This window comes from Coptis chinensis, chromosome 3 (genome assembly GCF_015680905.1).
Source record: "Coptis chinensis isolate HL-2020 chromosome 3, ASM1568090v1, whole genome shotgun sequence".
Lineage (NCBI taxonomy): Eukaryota > Viridiplantae > Streptophyta > Magnoliopsida > Ranunculales > Ranunculaceae > Coptis > Coptis chinensis.
This window is the reverse complement of record NC_141458.1, coordinates 90782074-90806390: the sequence shown is the minus strand read 5'-3', so window position 1 is coordinate 90806390 and position 24317 is coordinate 90782074. Positions and strand designations below refer to the sequence as shown.

The window sequence follows — 24317 nt, the reverse complement described above, 5'->3', positions numbered from 1 at the left end:
TATGGGGTTCACCGTAGTAGGTGTTTTTCGATTGCTAAACATACTATTCGATACATCATGGAAAGAAGGCGCGGTATGATTTGCGCGAAGGTAAATCTATTTTTTTTTCTTTAAATCTTAAATTTCGTGTAATGCTTGTTATGAGAATATGCATAATTGTCATCATCCGAAAGGCAGAAATGTACACAACCGTATCAATGTTAGAAGGTTGGTACTATGAACATGATGTAACACAAAGGTGGAAGCAAAATATGATGATAAACACTGATAAATTTTAACGAAAAATGCACCTAAATGTAGGGATTAAATCTTCAATTAGAAGAACGATTCTCTTAAATAAATTTTCAACAACAACCAACCAAGAATGAAGGCTAACATGCTTTAAAATAATAAAAAGACTACTAAATGTCTATTATCTAATGGAATCCGAATAGGAACTCACCCTAATTCCTATTCCTATTTGAATATGGAAACCAAAGAAAATAGAAACTACTAAGTAGCATATTGCCAATTTAATAAAAATAATAAATAATCTACTTCTAATTCTCTGCATTTGAACAAATTAAAGATCCCCATCTTCTTTAATGAGATTGTAGCCCAAGTAAGATGACCACATAATTTCTTGGATGCATTTGATGGATTTCTGTTTCACTATCATGTCTCAGTAAAGGCAATCGATGGATTTCTGTTGCACCACTTGCACTACCTTTTTACACCATGAGTTTGTAGGTCGGACATTAGTTCACCACTATAAATTTGATACACGAAGCATGACATAATGTTAATCGAGGAGAGGAAAGTCTGAAAATTAAACTCCTAGATTAAAATTTGTCTTGACTCTACAGGGGTGATTTTGTCAAGATGATATATTAGCGGAGGTTCTACTATGCTTCTTTGTTATCCTTATGAAAAACATGTAATAAGGTCTTGTTCTTCGAGAGTCTTTCCTTGCTTTGCACAAAGATTAGAAGCGAGGGATCATGATGGTACATTTCTCCAGTGTTTTATTTTTTATTAGTTTATAAAAGTTTTTATGAGTTTCATTTTGACAAGTAGGTTCAGATGAGAAGACTGACAATGGACCAGAGAGTGCAAAAAAGGAGCGTCTCATGCTAGATTTGTGTGTGATATGCTTGGAACATGAGTACAACGTGGTGTTTGTCCCGTAAGCACCTTGCAAACTCTCCTTTTAGTTTGCCTAATTTGGCTAGAAAAATTCATTTGTGTTTTACTTTTTTATTATTGGTGGGGTTCATGTTTTTTCACCATGACTAGTATTCTTAATTCACTTATGGATGCAAGGTATTAAAAAATTACCTTCTGAGTCTGTGTCACTTATGTGGGTACATTTAGTAAAGCTAGGCCCACCTTTACATAATTGAATGAGTCCATATAGAAAGTTAGAAACGTTTAGGCCACAAGTAATCTTGATTATATGGCCATCACTATCATTTAGGAGGTCTGATGGAGTGGATGATGGCTCAGTGTTTTACATGAGTGTGAAGGGAAAATTCTGCGTATGTAAGGATAACTTATGATTTACGTTAGATCTTTGCTTATTCATTGAGAAATGATGCTTCATTGCTCTGTAATGAGAAGTCCAAAGGAACTACGAAATAGAAATCTAAAAAGAGTCAATGACGAGATGGATAATTTTAACTTAAAAAAATTAGGGAAATAAGGGGTCATATGAGAAGAGGAAGTCGCTGTAGCCCTTCAGCAGCTTGTAAGTCGCTAAGATCGCCTAGAGTTGAAGTGTTGATTGGTTGATTTCCTTTTGTCCATTTTACTATTTTAGAGTAGTGAAGGTTTTAGTTGTTGGGGCTTACTAAGTTTCGGTTGGTAAGATTGTAGATCTCTTAGAACACTATTAGAAATATTCCTAGAGTGCTCTATCCAATCAGTGGATCTGTGATGCAATAATTTGGATTGCTCAGCTGACTAAACCACATGTATGAGGTTTCACTTCACTAGATTGGTTTGTGTCAATGAATATTTGTCGTCTTGTTAACATCGTGCTTGTTTGCTAGCGAAACCTGAAGTGCATCCTACTTAACAAATGGAGAATAAGGTGCGGTGTGGATGGTGTTCTCTTTATTAATTAACAGTTGCCTGTATTTTTAGTTGATAAGGAATTAAGTTTGCTAAATATTTCCCTTGGTGACTGTCTTTTGTTCCATTTGGTGTACTTATTCTTACAAAACACTAATTATTTGTATGCATTTTTAGGTGTGGACATATGTGTTTGTTGTATGGCGTGCTCATCACACTTGACCATTTGTCTACTTTGTCGGCTAATTTAATTGATCAGGTGGTAAGGACTTTCCGCCATTAAACAGACATTTTCTTCATGATACTAAGCAGAATCCCCCCCAGAAGGTTGTGGCATGGAAGATTGATGATTAGGGTTATGTGGTGGTGATGGAAAATTTTGTAATGAAAGAATGTCTTATGGTAGATGCACATCTTGAATTGCAGGCATTACCAATTTACAGTTTTACATAGTGGTCATGTGGAATGGACGATGTCCTACTCTGTACATACTTTCTTCTTGAATTTTACAATATATCCGAGATGATTTAGTTGCAAATTGTGACCTACTGTTGGCTGTTTACTTCCTGTTTCTAATTCTTCATTCTATACTAGAGTAATTGAGAAAGTACGTTGTTGACCTTATTGTGTGTTGTTGTTTTCTCTCAAGTTTTGATTCTACACGCATGTTGCAGATGTATGTTGTTTGTACAAGTTTTTTGGTCACTAATTCAGCACTTAGCCGGTGACCAGTGTTAAGTAGATAGCATGTTATACATTTTTATCCAGTTATTTCAACCGTCCTGGCTGTTTACCTCTCGAGTTGCTTTTAACGTAGAATCTCAGTTCTACTCTAATAAGTCTCTTAACGTTTAAACAATCAATTAGAACTGATATATTGAAATGATTCAGGACCTTGTCAGTCTTCTTGGACACATTGAAAAATCACCCATCATAGTTCTCATTTTTTAATATGTATGCTAGAAATAAGAACGTTCCAAGGATCTTTTGTTGTACTGTTAGTGAAAGCGTTCAACACCACCGTTCTTTTTGCTTAAAAATAGAATTGTTATTATGACATGATGGTGAAATTCTCAAACCTCTTTTGATTCCTTAGTAAGAAAACATGTAAAAAAAAAGAGTGAATATGTTCTGGAACTAGGCATTTAGAAGAAAATGAGCACTGTATCTTATCCGATGACGAATCAACCTCTTATGAACCAGAGGCAACCTCCTGAAAAGATAATCATTAGAGAAGGCATTGCAGAACCCTTATACCCAAACTCTATGTCAAAGCCACAGTGCCTCAAACTCATAAAAACATCCTAGTACCATTCACAGTGAATTCAATAGCAGTAAGTGGCGCCGGCTAGCCAAGACTACCACAACAAGAACTATCAGTGTCCCAATGAGGACCCACATCCACGCTCGCACCCTTTTCTTAGTCTTTTTGCGAAGAGGTGAAGGAATAGGAATTGTCTTAGTCAGCTTCAACAAAGTCGATGGTTTCTGTGGTCTCTTTGACACAGATTTAGACTGCTTCTCTTTGGTATCACGTTTGAAAGGTCTTGTTGACAAAGTTTTAGGCTTCTCTTCATTTCAGATTCCTGAATAGCGGGTTCAGGCAAGGTATGCGTGCTTTTTGAGCTACAAATCGATGATTATCCCTCAATGATGTTCTTTTTTGCCTTTTTCTTCTCTCTTTTCTCTCTCTCCTGCAAATGTTTTATATATTATATATATGAAGAACACAAAGTGTTGTGTGGAAACACCAGACAACAATATACTAAAGCCATAAAATGCAAATTGAAAAGTCTGAAGGCATTAACCCGAAAAATCGAGTGCTAAATAGTGTACCACACCAGAACACTAAAACCATAAATAGAGGCAAGGCCAAGCGACTCCTTTTAATCCAAATTAACAAGAATGTGTCCGTCTATTGCCAAATTTTTAGTTACTGTGATCAAATAAATCCGCCGCTCAAACGGCCAGAATTTATAATAAATAAGCGGGCGTCTATTCTACTATATGGGCAGCATATTAATGATCATAAGTCAACCCGACCAACTTGGCAAACGAAGGCTGAAGAGATTTACCTTCTCTTTAAGTTTGGCTTCCTTGCGTTCCCAGTATTGAGCCCTAGCTTGAGCCTTCTCTGCATTACACTTCTTTTTCTCTTCTACTTTCTTAGCTTTGTCCTTTTCTTCGAAAAGAAGCTGCTCTCTAATTGCTGCAGCAGCTTCTTTTCTCATAAGTTCTTCCTTTCTTTCCAACTCTTCTTGTACATTCTCTTCACTGTTTCCTTTTCTACCTCATTCATTTTATGGAAACATTAGGGGAGCAGTTCTCCAAAGCAAAAGGTTCGGGATCCTTGGATTTAGTCTGTATCTTTGATTTGTTTTCGGTTCACGGTGACTTCTCACAGTTGAAACATTGAGTTCTGAGCCTTTTCAGGTCCCAAGGGCAAAACTGTTTTTTCTTCTTTCAAAGTTAAAATAGGTGAGATGAGATTCGCCTTTACTGATGCTGGAGGAGCGGTACCAACTCTATCTCTGCGAACATTATGTAGTATAGGTGGATCCTCATCAGGACCAAGTTTACATCCATCCAATGTACCCAATCTTCTCACAGTACTCAGCCTGTTGCATATGATATATTCATTCCTGAAATTGTCATCCTTGCTCCATAGTTCCCTAACCTTATCCACTACAACATATGTTGTGTATGTTTAGGCTTATTAGAGAACCAATATAGACTGTAGTAAAAAGAGATGGCTAGGAGCTAACCCGATTAACACAAGTGACAATGCTTTGTTTTTCTTTATCTCCAGAGAATCCATAATCTCCAGCTTTCGTTTGATCATCCTTGAACATCCAAAAGTATTTGTTCTGGAAGTTTACAAAGTCCAGGTTAAAGATGAAGAATTTCAACTCGACTTTCCATTTCTACTTCTCATTTGTACTATTCAGATAGATATTAAATACATAATATATGAGAATTACAAAATGTATACTCATGGCAAATAGGCAATCAAACCAAAGCTTCAGGAGAAAACCCAGGAATCAAAAGAGAACATATAAGCTGATTTATGGGACAAAAACACACTAGACAAACCTAATGTATCTTCTCTCTTGGGCAATATAACATCAAAGTCTCCATTACATATTTACATAGGGCCTTAACAAAAGCTACTATTGCCTCGCTGTTCAGTCTCGGGCTATGACCATAGATGTGGCTGAGCTCAAAACTTCCAATCTGGTCAAGCGATTCAAGTTGGAAATAAAACTATTAACTTTTGTCTTGGAGTTACTAGCCCCGAGGTATGAGCTCCAATAGTAGTGCTATCATATGAACCCCCGAACTACAGCCATTCTGTTTGGATTCAATTATGAAGAGCATTCCCTTTCTTCTTCAAGGATGGAAAGCCGGAGGATTTCTGTTTGTCCTCTCGCCCAGATTGATGTGTCTGTGAAAAGGATGCATCGGAAGGTACACCTTCTCCTAATAGTTGCAAGTGTTCAAATCGAGATAGACACATCGAATGTGCTCCCAAGCTTCACGAAGGTAATTACCATCTTTGATGGCGATCGAGATAATTGCTGTAAAGAGGACATATGTAGTAAACCATCTTTTAGATATGGTATCTAAGGAAGAAATGCTTATCCGACATGCTGAACTCTTTCTGTATAACAAAGCCTATTAGTCAAAAAGTTCCAAAACAGGGAATCAAGAATCTCAAAGAAAGAAAAAATATGTAGCTAGTGTAACCTAACCATTAGGGGGAGACAGACACATAGAAAGAAATAAAAAAGAGGTAGCCAAAGAGTTCCATTGATGGTGGACACAAGTAGGAGGACAGGACGCAAACACTTTAAAAACAACTACACTAAAGCATGTTCAACAAGTACATCTTTACCATAATGAAATAAAGAGGTCTTCCCTCTCACAGACTGAACAAGGCATCCACATGTTAAGCACTAAGGCTATGAAAATAGAAAAGTCTCATTTCACCTCTACCCGGAACTATTACAACCCATTTTGTTATTTCTTGCCCGAATATCATTCTTAAGCGATAATGGAGAAAGCGGCCGGAATCCCGCATTAATTGAATTCTCGAAAAACTTCTTTGCCAAGCCCCTATATATCTCATACATTAGTTTTCCCCACTTGAGAAAATTCTCATAGAAAGCTCTAATCCGATTCTATATACACACAGGCAAATATTAAACAATATTAGTGATTCTACAGTACAAGACTACAAAGTAACATCGGCATAACCATATACAAAGACCAGACTAAATCAACAACATATGCAACAAGAGATCATTTAAATGACCAAATTGAGTTGAAGGAAAACACTTGCCGCAGAATAGCAATGGAAACACAAAAATGAATAAAGAAATAAACTTATCTGCACCCAATGTAAAACACAGTTATGACAAACTTGGAGCACTAGCACCGTACGTCCGTACCATATCCTTCCCTCGTATCAAATACCATTATTTGACTACCATCAATTTAGAACTTGATAGGATATCAACTTAAGCATAAGAAATAATAAAATTTTAACTTAAGTACATCATAATAACAACCAGATAGAAAATTCAATGTTGTTGCACTAACTGACAACATCAACAAGAGAATGTTTGTCAATAGTCTAATCCATAAAACAAAAGCATACACTTCTACTCAATAACGAAAAACATTTTCTTAATACTAATTGAAAATATCAATAAGAGAATGTTTGTCACGTCGCTGGGATGACGAACCATCCTTACTACGAGATGGCGCCTAAATAATATATGAAATGTCTTCCTACAGGTTTACACAAAAACCATATTAGTTCAAAATAAGTGTAAAGAAGTCATAAAGTTAGATGCACAAAAAGTAGAATGAAAAAAGAAAATTTTAAATATCGCAAAATGTAGGAGCCTCCTACCAAGTCAGTCTGAATCACTCAGAATCACATGGTCGCTCAAATGATCATCTCTGCAAGAGACAAGTGGAAATGCATCAAAGCGAGACATGAAATATGATTTCCACTTATTTGCGATTTCACGATGATGTTTTTCCCAAAACGCCGTGATCTTTGGCATTGGACAATTTGCTTCCAAATTCAACTTTAAAAAGTGGTTTGGAACAAGCCCAATACCAATGACTTTATAGTCATTCTCATTGAATGCTGACTTTAACGGCAAAAAGTATGACAACCTACCATTGAAAAATACACAATCGCAACGCTATACTTTGACGCTGCAAGATACCCATGTTCAGGTAGCAACATCCATTTCTCTTCAAGAGCATCACCCTTAAAGTGTAATAGACTTCCCTCACAACGAGTCACGTTTTCATGACCAAACATCCGTATGTACTCTTCCTTACTTGCGTGCAACTCTGAAATCAGATTAACTCGTGCTTGGACCCAGCCCTCCTCGCCATACCTCAATGCCATGACCAAGGCCCTAAATCCACAGTTGTCGTCACCCTTTGGATCTTCAATATCCAAAATTAAAGGTTGTAGAATGTCTGGGAAGTAATCCAGATAGCGATAGAAGGAGCAATCACCCATATCCTTACCAAACTCAACTTAAAACAATAACAAATGGTTATCTTCGTACTTGTAACAAGTAAAATGATTATTATGTGAATGCACCTTTTTCGTTGTTACAATGGGGTATTGTCTAAAGAATCTCTAGCACACACCGTTTCAAGGGTATAACAACATCTCATTATGCAACTATTTTTCTTTTCATTAATATAGTTTCTACTTAATCATAAAATCCTTAGCATAACATGAATTTACCTTCCGTTTTGCTTTCATTGTCTCCTTCATCAGCTCAGGAGTGATAGGTAAAGCATCTTTATATCTAATAATTGGCACAGGAGTATTCTCTAGTTCTATTAAAGCTGCTTCGAAACGTCTCATCTCAGGATCATTCTCCCATTTCTTTGCTGATACTTCCAACTTAACTCTATCCTCAATTTGGTTGGCATGGGACTCTAAACCTTTAAAACTCTCATCAAGATACGATTTCATTGCAATTAAATCTAGCTTCACGCCAACCACCTCCTTATGTAGTTTTTCCATTGGAACCTGAAAATCAGAACTAAATAAATAAACATTAATATTTGAGGCTTCAACGACATATTGATAACTCTAGTCGAGCATAACAATTGACCCTTAACATCCTTTAACGTTCATTTTGACTCGCAAACGAGAATGTGCAGTATACGAATATATGAGAACTAACATAGCAAAATTTAGAAAACAGTCAAACTTCTATTACTTCTCAAGAAGAAAGTACGAGTATTATCTGAACAAAAACAATAATTACTACCTGGGAGACATAATGAAACTAAGTAACAAAACCAAAGAACAAAAAGAAAAATAACATGACAAACTAAAAACTTCTAAGCAATGGGAAATGGGTGTATACCTCGGAAATGTGAAGTCCACTGATATCAATGCTAATAAAAGTGTCACCTCTAAGGGTAATGAGCGTTGTAGAGGAAACAAATTAAGAAAACTACTAGAGACTTGGGGTTTGAACCTTGTTGTGGGGGTGGTTTGGGAGTTCCGAAATAACCTTTTTTTTTTTTTTTAAAGTTTGTTTACCTTGTCAACCCTATTTAGATTCGGTTTACCTTGTCAACCTCCGAATCTAATCCTAACTGATTAGATTCGGTTTAGCTCATCACCTTGTTTACCTCTTAGAGTCCATTAGCTCATCAGTTACCTCTTAGAGTTCATTCTCATCTTTAATCACCCTTAGATTGATTAGGATGGCAAGAGTTCTTTCATAGGTACTCTTTCTCTCTCAGCCTTCACTTCGATTTCTTCTGACAATGAGTATCATAGATCAAATCTACGGAATGGTTTTTTGTCTGACAATGAGTATCATAGATTAAATCTGCGGAATGGTTTTTTGCTTTTTCCCTTATGACTTAAAATTTTATTTTTGTCTAGATACTTTTTAACTCAGTGCAAAAAAGTTGTTGACATGGATTTTATTTTTTTTTCTAATTGGGAACACCCCGTGGTCTAATTGAAGTCATGATGCATAAGAACCGATTGCAAGAGTATGCTCAGAAATCCAAACTACCACTTTCGACCTATACTACTGAATGATTTGGAACTGTGCCACAATTTAGATCTTATGTTTCTGTTGATGGGGGAAATTATATGTCAATTGAGACATTTCTACATAAGAAAGAGGCAGAACAGAATGCTGCTAAAGTTGCTATGGAATGTATATTGAAGAAGGTCAAAGACAAAGAATGTCCAATAATAGTTGAGGTGTGTTGCATGCATGCGTGTGTCTGTGTGTGTTATTTTACTATTATGTTAAACCTTGTTCTACTTTTTCCTCTTAGGTTATATATTTTTATTTGTTTTTGTCACTCTTGTAGGATATGACCTATTGCAAATCCATCCTTAATGAATTTGCTGTGAAGATTGGTTTGGAAATGGCTATTTATACAACTACCTAGCCAAATTGTCTTATTCCAATGTTCATCTCAACTTTGGATTTCCATGGTAAAACATATACCGGTACTCCGTATAAAAAGCAAAAGGCAGAACAAATGGGTGCACGTTCTGTTATCAAATTAATTTTAGGTAGTTCTTTATGTTTTGATTCTTGTTGATTAGATTTGTAGTTACATGGATTTTACTCTAACTACCTCTTAGATGATATTATCATGCAATTAGATCTGTTTGTTGGAGTGCTTTGAGTTTGCTTATTGAAGTAATTTGCAGGTACTGAGGCGGGATCACTTCTATCTCAAATCATCAAATCCAAAAGGAATGTTTTTGATGCATTGCCCAAAGTCAGTAAGAACGCAATGTTGCCAATGGTTCCGTGTTCAAAAAAATATGCACAAATTAGAGAGGCCCAGAAATGCATTTGGATGTCCAACCATCAAAAAAAGTAAAGTTGGAACATTTGTGTGGATGTAGTACAGGTGTGGTTATCAGTGTATTGGCAAAGCAAGCTAAAGATCAATTTATGTAAGCCTTGCGAGGTGTCTCCGATCATGGTTAAATTGTAGTTTGTCGTAAATTTTTTGATTATCCGCGACTTGTTTGAATAAAATAGGCAGTCACGGGTCTAGTTGTATTCCTCTGATAGTATAAGGCTTTTCTAGTAACTGTGTTTATCTATGTTAGTTGCAATGGTATGAGGCTACATTTGTTCATTAAATTAAAGCCAATTGCTAATTAGTCTTGGATGCCTTCTGTGTACTGCGTCCACCCGCTGAAATTGATATGATATTGTGTGCTTTAATGATTGATATTTGATGTTTGGTGTGATCCCAGCATACATACAGACATATAGCTGCAAGCCTTAAAATTTTCAGAATATCAAACAGAATAGAGACGGCAGTCCACAAATTAGTTAAGGAGAAATGTCTATCTGTCTTCCTATTGGATGGGATTTTTCCGCAAAAAGGAGACTCATCAAGTTTTGTGCCAAATCAGCACTTTAGCACCTACTTTTAGCATTGTTAAAGCAGATTTTGGCTTGTAAATGTAACTGAAATGGACTGAAAATTCTGAAATTGTGTCGTCCTCATGGAAGAAAAAGCAACTCTTAAGGACAGAAATCAGATTATGATATATTCTTCTGAATCAATATACTTGATTTACTTGTTGAACTCAACATTCAAGAATACAATCACTATTTTTGCTTTCGAATTTCTATACATGAACATCAAATAGGCCAATATTTCTAAACCTCAATGGTGGAACTGCTATTACATGAGACGCTGGCCGGGCAATCTCAAGGACCTTCCTTGCAGTTGCTGAGAATCTTCATTCCCTGCCAAACTTTCTAGGCTTGGTTAAATCTGAGGTAGGGGTGGGAGGACGAGATCGCTTCTCCAAATCGACTTTGTTCTCATTCTGCAGTCTTGGGCTTACAGATCCCGAGCTTCTTCCTAAGCTTACCATGTTTTCTCTTGGCAACCGTGGAAGACCTTTTGCCGGACTGTTTGTTGATCTTAGGTTCCCGGACTCGCTTCCTATCGATTGGAATTAAGAGGGAGCTTGGCGGTGCTCTCGGGATTTAGCTTATAAGGCAAGTCCTTAGCCATTCGATTGTTAACCGAGCTCTTCTTGTTTTCAATGATATTTCCTCCGAAGTTTTCGAAGATCCGATATACCTTTAATAGGTATAACAGAGGAAGCGAGGATGCCGGACTTTTTAACTAGTATGGCTGGTTTCATTATCACAATTGAGACTTCGAATGTCCTTGGTGAACTATTTCCCTTGGCGGTGGTAGAAACAGGATATCTACTTACAGGACTTTGTCGTGCCAATCTTTCATCTCCGATCAAGGATATTACGCTTTAGATTGTCATAGTTTTTGTCGGAAACAACACGTTGATCTTCTTGCCTTCGGTTTCCAATGACCCTTTGGCATGCATCCAAAGATTCCGCTTAAGAGCTCTAAGATCTTTGTGTGATTGCTTGAACTCAAGCTCCTTCAACCTTTTCTCAATCTCGCGCATTACCAGAAGATGAGCCACTAGTCCCCTAAGAGGGCTATCACGACTCTCGAAGACAGGTTTTCGGACAAGATGACTACTATCCATCTGCCTCCAAGGAGTCGGCTCGACAGGGAACCGTGAATTTGGCAATGGTTTCGTGACGGCATCGGGATTTCTTAATCGTGGTGAAACAAACTCCTTAAGGTAATTTCTGGGGGAGGTTGAATTTTGCTTGCAATCACTTGTTGTTCTTGATGACTTTGACAAAGAATCATAATTACCACCTGGGTAGATAGAGGTCCTAGTCGGCCTCGTTGAGCCTTCACTAGCTGCTAAGGATTTGGGGATAGCTTCCAATCCCATCAATTTCGCCACAACACTATGATTGTGCTTGTGACTTTCCAACCCTTGATGTGTATTTGAGGTTCTATTCGAATTGCCACCACCGTTTTGGAAATCCCCCAAAAAATGAGTTTGATTTGGAATCTGAGTCAGAACCTCTCATACGGTGATGATCTTGGCGGTTCTCTTGTATCATGAAAATACTGAGGCACCTCTTGAAGTTTAGTGAGGCCATTCAGAGGATCAACGGGCACCTTATACTTCCCATTGATCCCCCTCTCAACAGATTCATCTACAGATCTTGTCACCGCGAATGGCCAGGGGAATCTCGTGTTTCACACCATGGCTCATCAGTATCCTTCCCGAGTTGTAGTTTTCATCGATAACGCACGGCCTTCCTTGTATATTGAATCCTTCACCACGTCTCTAAAATCGGAAGATTTCCTCCTCAAATGAGCAGAAGAATTTGCTTGCCCATAAGACGAGGCTTTTGATGCTTGTTCTTGGTTAATGGCTTGATCAAAAGAGTAGGTCTCTGGTTGGCTTGTTCTGTTACACTCAACTGAGGAGAATGAAGATGAACAAGAGGAAGAGGAGAAAGAGGCCCTTGCTGACTCCATAGAAACTCTATGATTTTCAATCACGTTCTTGCTCGAATTTTTGTCTTGCAATTGCAAGTCAGAACTATATTATATTATACAGATTCCAAATACACCAAAGTGAAGCCGTTAATAGTTGAGTTAAGTTTTTACTTTAGCTCTATGCAGGTCATTGTGACACTCATCTCCATGGTTGCTATTGTTGAAGTGAGAATGGACTGTTAAGAGAGAGATGCATGGCTTAGAATATGAGAAAAAAATGCAAATGTTAACACACTTGAACTTGGTAATACAACAAACGAAATGGGAATGTATATAGGATATAGCTTACCAGTAAAGAGGACATCACCGATTAAAAATAAAATTTTGTATCCATAAAGTGATTTTGTAGCAAATCAAACATTTCTGGACTGTAGGAACAAAAAGAAAAATAACATGAAAAGCTAAAAACTTCTAAGCAACGGGAAATGGATACGTGTATACCTCGGAAATGTTAAGTCCACTGATATCCTTTAATGAACCAATGCTAACAAATTTGTCACCTCTTAGGGTAATGATCGTTGAAGACGAAACAAATGAAGAAACGACTAGAGACGTGGGGGGGTTTGAATCTTGAACGTTGGGGTTGGGAGTTCCGAAATACCTCCAAAATAACCTCAGCAGTTTCTGTTTAGCTAGCGTCTGTTTACATTGAGTTCGTTTACCTGGTAAACGTTTTCAATATATGTATTCGCAAGCTTTTCTCTTTTGGGCTTTTTAATCTTTTGGGTTTTTTTGTGGACTTAAATTTGAGTACTGCTCACTGTTCTAAAAATCGGTCTATGCGGCAGTGCCCAACCGACTCGCCTAGGCCCTAGTTGTTTAAAAAATTGGTGGACCGACTAGGCAGGTCTAGGCAGCCTCTAGGCAGTTCAGTCAAGTTTGTTTGTTTGTTTGTTTTTTTTTTTTTTTTTTTTGTTTTAATTTTTTTTTGTTGTTTGAATGATTAAATATCGAAAAATAAAAGCCCGTGTAGGCTTAAGATTTGAATGAGTTTAAAAGACTTAAGTCTAATGTAAATTATATATCACTATAACAAAGAGTATGTTTTTATATGAAGCCAATATTCCTCAACTATTACGCATTTTTGTAATAAATATATTTGTTTGTGTTTATTTTGTAAGTTATAGTAAATGATTTTATTCATTTCTTGTAGTATATGCGTATTACTATATATATTAGGAAAAAAACCCATCTAGCGCCTAGCCCATCTAGGCAATGCCTAAAAGGCCTAGGCGCTAGGCGCTCTCCTACCACCCGACTACCGCCTAACGTTTTTTAGAACACTGGTACTGCTACATGGACCTACTTTTTAGATCTACTATACTATTTGTATGAAGTTGGTTTGCATTGCAATACACACAGACACATATCTCTATGTAAATCAATGATTAGTACTTTTGACACATCAGTAAGTTCAAATAGTAGGTCAAATAAGTGGGTCGGTGTAGCATTACTGTTAAATTTTTTTTAAAACAAAAAACAATCAAACAAAACCTGCAGACCTTGAGTATTACGAAACAGCAGTTGACTTGATTACACAATGATTTTTTTTTTTATCAGATACACAATGAAATTACTTTAGTCAAATTAGGTCAAGCCAAGGCAATATATTCTAAATACAATAGATTAGCCCTAGGGCTCAAGTTCGTTTCAAAACAACTCTAGAGGATATGATTTTTTTTATAATCATTCACAAACAATGAGCTATACATCAACATGAGCTATGAGTACGAACAATGATTATTCATATCTATAATGATTGTTCATACCTATTTGGGGAACAATCATTGTTTATATAAATACTCATTGTTCATAGCTATTTGGGGTATGAAATGATTGTTCATACTCATTCATACCTCAATATGAGTATAAACAGTCACTGTTCATACCTTAACATGAGTTATGAGCAATCACTATTCATAATGTATAAGTTCATACCTTAACATAATGTATAATCAGTAAGAACACATATTGGAGTATGAACAATCATTGTTCATAAGTTCATATTTAACATAATGAATATATCGGAAGAACACATATCGAGTATGAACAATCATTGTTCGCGATATATTCGGGGGTATGAATATATATCAACATATATATGACGAGATTTCAAAATAAGGATATATCGCGGATATATGGCGATATATGCTTAGAGATATTTATTTAAAGCAAAAAAATCATCGATATTACCGATATTTTGAGATATTTATGGATATTTGGCGATATTTTGTGTATGTAGCAATTTTATTTAATATTTACCATTACATTTCAAATAAATATAAATTATATATCATGATATATCAAGAACTGTCCATAATATCCACAATATATGTCGATATTTTGGATATATCCACGATATTTGCATATGAAACAATGTCAAATATCCCCAAAGAAGGGGATATATCCACAATACATATCCATAAATCAGGAATCGATATTTGCCATATCCTGATATTTTGTACTATGGTATGAAGTATGTTAACCTATTTGGGTATGAACAATCACTATTCATACATCACATAAGGTATGAGCAATGACCAAAACGACATAAAATGCAAAATCGAAAAAAAAAAAAAAATTCAAATCCGGGATATTTGTCATTACAGGAGAGATATATAAAGTCTTTATCTGAGCTTTAGTGGACGACATTTAATTTGGAAGGAAAAAAATACTAGAAGATTTCAGCAAACATCTATGCCATTTTCAATTGTCTATAACAAGAAGGTAAGAGACATAAAAAACTACTTGCAAGAGCTAAAAGCTATTGAAATATATATACTTAAGTCAATGTATTGAAGAAGGCGATAAAGAGGTTGAATTGGAATCTGACTCCATCAGAGCTAGCAATGCAATCAACAAGCTTGAGAAACCACCATGGTATTGTCTAGTCTTAAGGATATGATTTTTTTTTTTATAATCACTCACAAACCCAATCTCCACATTTAAGGACGAAATGAGCTGTGAACACTCATTGTTCGTACTATACATCAACACGAGCTATGAGTATGAACAATGATTGTTCCTATAATGATTGTTAATACCTATTTAGGGGGGGGGGGGGGTCATAACTCAACCTGAGCTATGAACAATCATTGTTTATACCTATTTTAGGTATGAATAATGAGTGTTCATACCTCGATATAAGTATGAACAATCATTGTTCATACTTTAACATGAGTTATGAGCAATCACTATTCATATTAACAATCATTGTTCATATCTATTTGGGGTTATTGAGCAAACACATAAGCTGATTTTACTTCCCTCCTAAACCAAAAATTATAAAATAAAAATGTTATTGAACCCCTAACTTAGTTATTTTTCTCTTCAACCAAGGTCGAAAATATCATCCGATATATTAGTATATCGGAATATGGGTACACGATATGGAAATAATGTATATCGATTGACTTGGATCGATATATATTAGCAATATATCTGATATATTTGATATATATTGATTAACTTGTTGACTGTTTGACCGATTATATTTACTGTTGATAGATAATTCTGACATATGTCGTTATATATCAGTGATATATCAGATATATATCAAAATTGCAACTATTTCAAAAAAGCTGGAATCTCTAAAATATCAATATATACCGTTATATTTTGGTTTTGGGTGTGTGGGGGGGGGAATATAGGCAGATATGGAAAAATTGGGCCATGTGGATTTTCCCCGTTACCCACATTTCGGATGAAGTACAATTTTCAATTTTGTTTCAGTTTATCGAATTTTTAAAATTTCAAAATTTCAAAAAAATTCGAGAATTTATCTTCCCGGCTTCTCCCCACACACACCACGTCCAAACCCACGATCACCATGTTTCCCCCCTCCACTTTCGAATGTATCTCCACTGCACTATTTCCGCTCCATTTATTACCTCCCTTCCCAATTGGAGACATCAACCATCAACGATACCAATGGTTGTTCTCTGCTCTCTATTTCTTTTTTCATTTCGGCGTGTCAACACTAAAAGGTAATATTTTCTATGTTCTATATGTTCAATGCTTTAGTTCTTCATGTTTAGTTAATGAACACCTGTTATCAATTATTATCTGCAATTATTCTGATATTCATGCATGCGAGACCATAGCATATTACCCAAAAACGTAATCTAGTTCTGTAAGTGTTTTTTTTAGTTTGTTGTCTAGGTTATAGTGACCAATTTGACAAGAGAGGTTGACCATGGTAATTGGTTCATATGCTTTTGAGTTGAGTTTTATATGTTGTAGTCTCTAGTTTGGGAACTGATCTTATGTCAATGAACCCTTGGGAATTCACCGCCTGCAAGTAATGATGTTATCTTTGAATCTTGTTCCTTTCAGTTATTGATTTGAGAGAATGTGAGTAGGACTCTTGTAATTTGTTTAAAGAGAGCCTTTATTTTTGTTAACATACTGTCTCACTTTTAAATAAGTCCTTAATTTATATTTGGATGGAAGGTTGTTTTCAATAAGCATGATTTGAGACTAGAAAAGCTGACTAGAAAGCAAGCAACTCTAAGTGCGGTGTATGTTCGTCCCTGGCATAACTAATCTATTCTAAGAGTGAAAGATAGACTATACTTAGCTCGCTATTCCCATGAAAATTTCAATAAGGTATGAAAATAGAGTAACTAGTTAACTATTTTACAGTGCTAAAAATTCGCTAGATAGTATATGCAATGCTGATGTTGTCCTAGGTCTAAATGTTTATTTATTTATTTTTTCTCTTAGATTTCCAAGTTCTAATGGATTGACTAGAGGAGGAGGTGGTTGGTTTGAAGATGAATTTGTATGCAATAAAAGAGTACCTTGATGAGGCTTTTATTGGCATAGTGTCTCATATCAACAATATTGAGAAAAGAATTCAGGTGATTAAAGAAAAACAGAAATTTGCAAATGATGCAAATATTACAGATCAAGGAACTAGTGATGCTTTACCCGTCACTCCTGGACTGATGAAGGAGGCAATGAAAAGAAAAAAGAAGGTAAATTCGTGTAAATGTTTTTATGATTAAGTAGGAATTAATAAAATAAAAAATTGTTCAATAGTGAGATGTTTTTTGTAGGTAGAGTATCTCGGGGATGTTGAAATACCTTCCTATACTCATTGCTACTTTCACTATATGGATAAAGTTCCAGAAGTTGTGAGGCCATTCACATTGGATATTGAAGAACCAATGGGAGATGGAACCGATGGTTTTATGGCCTTGGCTTTAGCATTGGGTTATCGTAAAGAGAATTGGATAAAAGTACAAGCAGATCTGTTGGTAGAGTTGAGTTGCTTTAAGCAAGAGTATGTAAAGATGTTCAGTGTTCATGGGTTTAAAAATTGTGTGGAGAACCTTTTAAAATCTGGTATGGATGAATTTATGAAGATGCCTGAAGCTGGCTATCTTGTAGCTTCAAAGTATCATACTGTCGTTGTCTTTTTCTCAGAGGCAAAGTCCGTCACTTTTCTCCCACTAAGATCAGCTATCCCAAAAAATGGTCCTAAAGTTATAAGTATTAGGCTTGTCGAGAACAAAATGTTAAAGCTCAAGCTTAAAACAAACTATCTGATGCCAGGAATTGCGAAGCTTTGGTTTGACTATCATTATCCTACTAATGGTGATTGAGAAACATATTTTCAATCACGCTTTGATGCATACAAGAAGGTTGTTGGTACAAGTCCTGAATCCCGAGGGAAAAAGCGTGGTAGTGGTGGAGTTTGATGGACTGGATAGAAGCCAGTTTTACTTCTTTGTTTTGGTTTCTTAAAACTTATTTCATTGGTGTAGATAAGTTTCTAGTTCATGTTGTCTTTATTTCAACTAGGTGTTTGGACAGATAGTCCTCTTTAGTGGTCTTTCATTAGTGTCAATAAGTACAATATTATAATTTTTGAATTTGAGTTATTTTGTTTGTTTATAGTCTTTCTTTAGTGTTGATGTATTAGAACCCTGTTTTCCTTGTTACTATATTTTCTACTGAGGTTGTTGCCTGCTATTATTCCTCCCTGTTTCTCTACAGTCCATTGTAATAGAGCCACCATTACTTGCTAACATGCAGGCATAGGAGTCCGCCTCCAATCAAATCCTAGTCCAATTGCATTCCACAAGTTCTCAATGCATGTATAAGGCTAAGACTGACGGGCCGGAGGCGCATACTATAGGAAAAGAGTTGCATGGGCCACACTAAAAGTGAGTGAATTTTCTTAATCTTTTCATCATCCTTGAAAAATATGTGCTCATATCTCAACTGGGGATTTGCTAATCTATATTGCAGAAGTATGCAGAAATTCAACTTGGCAAAGCAAATGCATTCTTTGAGGGTTTGGTAGGGATCCGAAGACAAAGAACTCCAAATTGCTTTGAGGTTTAAGTTATATCTGTAAAAACACTTACACCCTCATTCTTGATATTGCTAGCGGGGATTTGACCTAGGAGTGCCCGTACTTCACCTGGACCTTTAGAAAAACGTGAGATGTACCATTTGTGTTAAAAAAATCTATGCAATACTTATATTTATTAAATTAATAATAATATCCTTAAAATTTATTGATTAAGCTAAAGGACTTAAGCAACTAAGCAGCTATGCTAGTAGTTGTTGGGTTGGGTTCCAATCTTGAGGTTTCGAGTTAAATAAACTCTAATGTTATAATTTCCTTAAGAAATATTTTGTTTGTTAATATGTTATTTTGACAAACCTACGGTATGACGATTAGCAAACAACACAAACAACTAACACCTACAACTAACACAGTTCTTTCCAAGTTTTGTGGGTAAGTACCTTAGTGTGGATTGAATTTTTAAAGGAATAATGGTCTGCATAGGCATTTGTTGTAACCCTTTCGAATTAGGAGAATATGGCCAAGTTTGCTTCTCTACTTGAGAAATTGTCCAAGGTTTGCTCTGCTCTTGTTCTCAATTATCGATTGAGTAGGACCCAAGTAGAATTTGCTATATATATCCAGTTGTTTGGATAGTTCGGAGGTTACTTTCCAAAAATTTACTTTTGTATTTTAGGAAAAGCCGCGATCTTGATGTTTATCATTTACTTGGCGAAGTTAAATATGAGCTCAAGGATTATGGAGTGTTTCTTTGCCTATAGGAGTTCTCGCATCCGGCAATCCGCTGGTTTATGAAATTTGAGATTAAGTTTACAAATCTTTTTTTTTTAAATCAAAAAAGTCTTGGCTTACTACGAATTTGACCCGGATCCCACAAATGTATTCTCACTTGTGCTAGTTGTGTGAATCTATTAACTTTGAAGTATTGCGTGGTCTCACAAATGTGCTTCTTGCGACTAACAAACCAAATCGGGTTTGTTACTAGATTGCCACGTTTTTTTTGTTTTTTTTTCCCCTAGTTTTTGCAAAGTGGCATATCCACTTCTTTGCTTGCCTCCCTCATGTATGAAATAAGCTAGTGTCTTAAAACAAATATGAAATAAGCTAGAACATCTCTTGGAAAGTGACTCCATTGATCTTGGTTCTTACCTTCTTCTTGTTTTTCAAATCTTTTTTTCCTTGGCTATTTTCATATTGCTAATTAGTAAAATAAGTGTATTGCAGTTCCAATGAATAAAAAAAGTGTATATGCAATTAGAACGCCATACATGGAACTACGAAGTTAGCTAGTAGACAGAGTCCAATGCTAATCTCTCGGATCTAGTTAGTTAGTTCCTTCATTTTCTCTTTTCGGAATCTTGAGATCTAGTATGCCCATAATTTCCCACATTCCTAAATTAGTGTATCCGCCATCATTCATTGACTAATACTAAAATGTAGATGGTTCTTGTTTTTCTAAACCAATCAAGATGCGTTAGGAAGAACGTTAACATAACTTCGATCTAGGTCTTACACACCTAAACATTTTCTTTCAATCTACTTTATTGTATGTGACTACATCACTTGGAATCCTTACTAACTAATTATATAAGTCTAGGATCACGGTATGGATTATGTTCCTTCTTTCCAATCAGCAGATTATGCCTATCCAGCAGTATTTTAGTGTTGATGCATTAGAACCCTTTTTCCTTGTTACTATATTTTCTACTGAGGTTGTTGCCTGCTATCGTAAGAACATGAGTCGTATCATGGACGAAGTTCCAAAGTGACAACTCCTTCACAGTGGAGGTACTAAATTTATGGCTTTAGTTACATACATTATTTTCTTTAAAGTAGAAACAAACTTTGGAGTATTGCGGATTTGGTGTAGATTTCAGTTTTTTGAATTTTTAGTGAACTGCAAGAACTTACAAATCTTGGTCGGAATGCATAAGATAAACAAGCCCTCTAGAGATGAACACATTAGCAGCTTGGGTTTATGTAGGTGATGAGAAAAGAAAAGTTGAGTTGGCTAAGTTGGAGTAAATAGATTCAGGGAAGCCACTAGATGAAGCATCATGGGATATTGTATGTGTTACTTAAACTATAGCTTTGTTTGAATGTAATGCACATATATTATGTTTCTAATTTGATCCTTTTTCTTTTGTAGGATGATGTGGCGGGATGTTTTGAGTATTATGCGGAACTTGCTGAAGGTCTAGATGCAAAGCAAAAGGCTCCTATTACTCTTCCTATGGAGACATTTAATACTCATGTTCTTAAAGAACCTATTGGTGTTGTTGGCCTCATTACTCCTTGGTATTCATTTTTCTTTTAATTTTTTTTCCGTTATTGATTTACATGTTTATCTAATTACTACATAGAGAGAACATCGTTTGTGACTTCCGTTATAATAATGTTTACAATTGTTGGACGGTGTGTGATCTTGTCCCGTTGTACGACTTTGTGACTTTATAAGTCTACACATGTAAACTGTGATGTTTGGTTCTTATATATATCATATATGATTCCATTGCTAAAAGTATGAACCATTTCTCACCTTTGAAGACTAGATGTTTGTATGAAACACTCAAGTGTTGAGTAATAATAATTATAAGGATTCTAGGTCAGAACTATAAAGGAAAGGTTATGGTTCAAACTTTCAATTTTATGGTTAAAACTTTCAATTTCTTGTAATCTATTTGAAGAAACTTATTGCATATCTACTAGAAAAGACTGTATTTTCGTTTGATCTTTGGTTCTCATGGTTGTTGGGTTACATGTAGTTCTTGAGGGAAGAAATACATATCTTTGTAGACTAATGTGATTTGTGTTGTTATATATCGTAGAACTATCAGTATGGTGAAGTGGCTTCATAAATACTTTTATTAGCCTAATATCAAGTTTCAGATTTAACGTGTTGAGTTTGTGACTTCGACTTTTGAATGGCTGCGTTCATATCACAAGACTTCAACTTGAGGGTTTAAACAAAATTTACCATATAACAGTTGTTTCATTCTGTAACCGAAGTTTCCATGTTAGATTCGATTTATTTATTCATCCACGATGTTTACTAAGAATTGCGTTTAAAGTTTAATCATATTCTTAATGTTTATCCGTTTTTTTAACTTATTTAATTTCCCTACAGGAATTACCCTCTTTTGATGGCTACATGGAAAGTTGCTCCGCCTTTTGGTATTTGGTTGTGTAGCTATCTTGAAGCCCTCCAGTTAATTGTCGTCCTTGTATGGTTTACTTTTCTTTCCTTCATTGTCCCTTTTTGTGCTATTTGGAATTGTAATTATCTCTATAGATGTTCATTTTCATTTTCATTTTCAGGACTTGTTTGGAGTTGTCAGATGTTTGTAGAGAAGTAGGACTTCCACCTGGCATCCTAAATATTCTGACTGGATTAGGCCCAGATGCTGGCGCTCCTTTGGCTTCTCATCCTCATGTGGACAAGGTCCACTTGTCTTCTTGATTTGCATCCTTCTTCTGTGTTTTTTCTTTTTCTTTTCTAGCATTCGTCCTTGTAGTAACATTGTCTCTTAATCAGATTACCTTTATTGGAAGTACTGCAACCGGTAGCAGGATCATGGCTGCAACAGCTCAAATTGTCAAGGTGTGATAAAGCATGCAATTTTTCTCCGACATTTATGCATAAACTTTGCATCCTTTTTATCTTCACTCCTTACTGCTTCGTTGATCACAGCCTGTTTCATTAGAACTTGGTGGCAAAAGTCCAATCGTTGTATTTGAGGATGTTGAAAAAGCACGCAACACGTAATTATTTGTGTCGTTGTTTGTGTTACGTATCTTTTGCAAATCTTACTTAGCCTAATATATATTGATTAGTATAGTGGCTAGCAAGGTATCAATCCTACTCTAAATAACTAAGTGATGATAATAGAAATTCCTAATCTAAATTACTCTAATGGATGCAAGTAAAAGATGTGGCTAAGTAATGCAGAATATATAGTTGATTTGGTTTGAGATTTAAACTATGCATAAAATAAACTAAATTAAATATATGAATATGAATCAAGAGAAAGAATATCTTGGGAGAGATGAATCCACCAAAATCATAGAATTAGTCTAATAGATCTACCTATCATGCTTAATATAAATCACCAATAGAAACTCACCATACCTACAAACCTTATGCTCATAACCATGATGATAATATGTGGCTTTCAACGTACTTTCTATCTTTCCATCAATTACTTTTTCAATCTCCAATGATATCTTCTATCTAACCAAATTGTGCTTTAAGTGGCATTCAATATACAACTCTAGGTGCCATGGAAAATCCACATGTGGCATTAACCATACAACTAATTGAGGTGCCATAAAGAATCCAATCATCACACTAGAACACTAAAAAGTAGAAGAAAAGAATCTAGGGTTTGTGGTATTTGGCTCTACACAATCTTGAATTACCCTATGACCTCCTAACCTCCACAGGAGCATTAGATCAATGGATGAATAAGAAGAAACTCAATAAGGGATTTAAACTAAAACATGATACGAAAAGGGCTTCATCTCCCCTCCCAAGGGAAGGGAGATTATCCCCTCATACTATGCTATGAACACAATATGAAAAGGAATAATCTTTATAGCTATTAATGGTTAAAAGGTCTGAACTTTCTTCTCTCTTAATTCTAGATCTAAGATGCAAACACTAAATTTCCTAGATGATGTAAACTGAGGTTTTTGTGCCTTATATATTGACTTACATGCTCGTCTGGATAGAGATATGAATCCTATGTTTATTTGGTGTCAAACTCTTTATAATCTTTCTAGAAGCAATCTTGAAAAATTTAAATTCGGTTGGACCAAAGTTGGACGTGGTCCACTTTGCCCTGCAGGCTATTTCCCAAGCTGCAGCTTCTGACAGCTTTCAGTTTCCTAATTCTTGTTAAACTCTGACTTCTTCTCCATGTTGATCTCATCTTCCTATGAAGTCGAAATTAAATCTTTGAGATTAGATTGAAGACTCTTCTAACTCAATTATTATCCTCTTTTAGAGTCCCATTAGGTTTGGCACTTATGGAGACAAATATGACATTTTTGCCCTAGGCCTTTAGCTGTAATTCCTAGTGACTCCTTTTTTACTTGTTTGACTTCTTTTGCCTCCATATTTCATATTTAGGTTCTTTGACCTACAAAAACTCAAATTGCATCATATTAGAATATTTAAATATTAAATTGAGACTAACATACACATTATTGGGGGTTATAAATCATTACTTTTGAGCACTTATCACAACCCCCAACTAGCATTTTGCTAGTCTCTTAGCAAATATGTGGTATACTAGAGAAGTGTTCAAAGCTAACAATACTAATTAAATAATAAACTAACTCACTTTTCAGAGGCATCGGTTGCATTTACCATATGCAACAAGGCCTTAAACCTTTAAGTTACCCTTTAAAGGACGAAGTTATAGCCTCGTGAGGGTTTTTGAGTTGATATACCCACAAAATCAATTTTACATATGAACTATGGTGA

The 24317-nt window shown here is 35.6% G+C and overlaps 1 protein-coding gene, 2 long non-coding RNA genes and 1 pseudogene across 3 annotated transcripts; 2 read left to right on the top strand and 2 right to left on the bottom strand.

Annotated features, from left to right (window-relative positions):
* Positions 1 to 6629: 6629 nt before the first annotated feature.
* On the bottom strand, positions 6630 to 7082 carry LOC147511584 (uncharacterized). The gene is made up of 2 exons (XR_015217032.1): positions 6971 to 7082; positions 6630 to 6846 (listed from the first exon to the last, which is right to left on the bottom strand). It is a non-coding gene; the product is annotated as an uncharacterized LOC147511584 (long non-coding RNA).
* Positions 7083 to 10846: 3764 nt separating this feature from the next.
* On the bottom strand, positions 10847 to 16471 carry LOC147511583 (protein LONGIFOLIA 2-like; annotated as a pseudogene).
* An 811-nt stretch (positions 16472 to 17282) lies between these two features.
* On the top strand, positions 17283 to 18116 carry LOC147511582 (uncharacterized). The gene is made up of 2 exons (XM_086598512.1): positions 17283 to 17486; positions 17568 to 18116. Exons 1-2 carry the CDS (start codon positions 17283 to 17285, stop codon positions 18114 to 18116), a joined length of 753 nt encoding a protein of 250 aa, XP_086454638.1.
* Positions 18117 to 20228: 2112 nt separating this feature from the next.
* LOC147511581 (uncharacterized) lies at positions 20229 to 22619 on the top strand. Its single transcript, XR_015217030.1, has 6 exons — positions 20229 to 20617; positions 20814 to 20896; positions 20979 to 21127; positions 21957 to 22053; positions 22148 to 22271; positions 22365 to 22619. It is a non-coding gene; the product is annotated as an uncharacterized LOC147511581 (long non-coding RNA).
* Positions 22620 to 24317: the final 1698 nt, after the last annotated feature.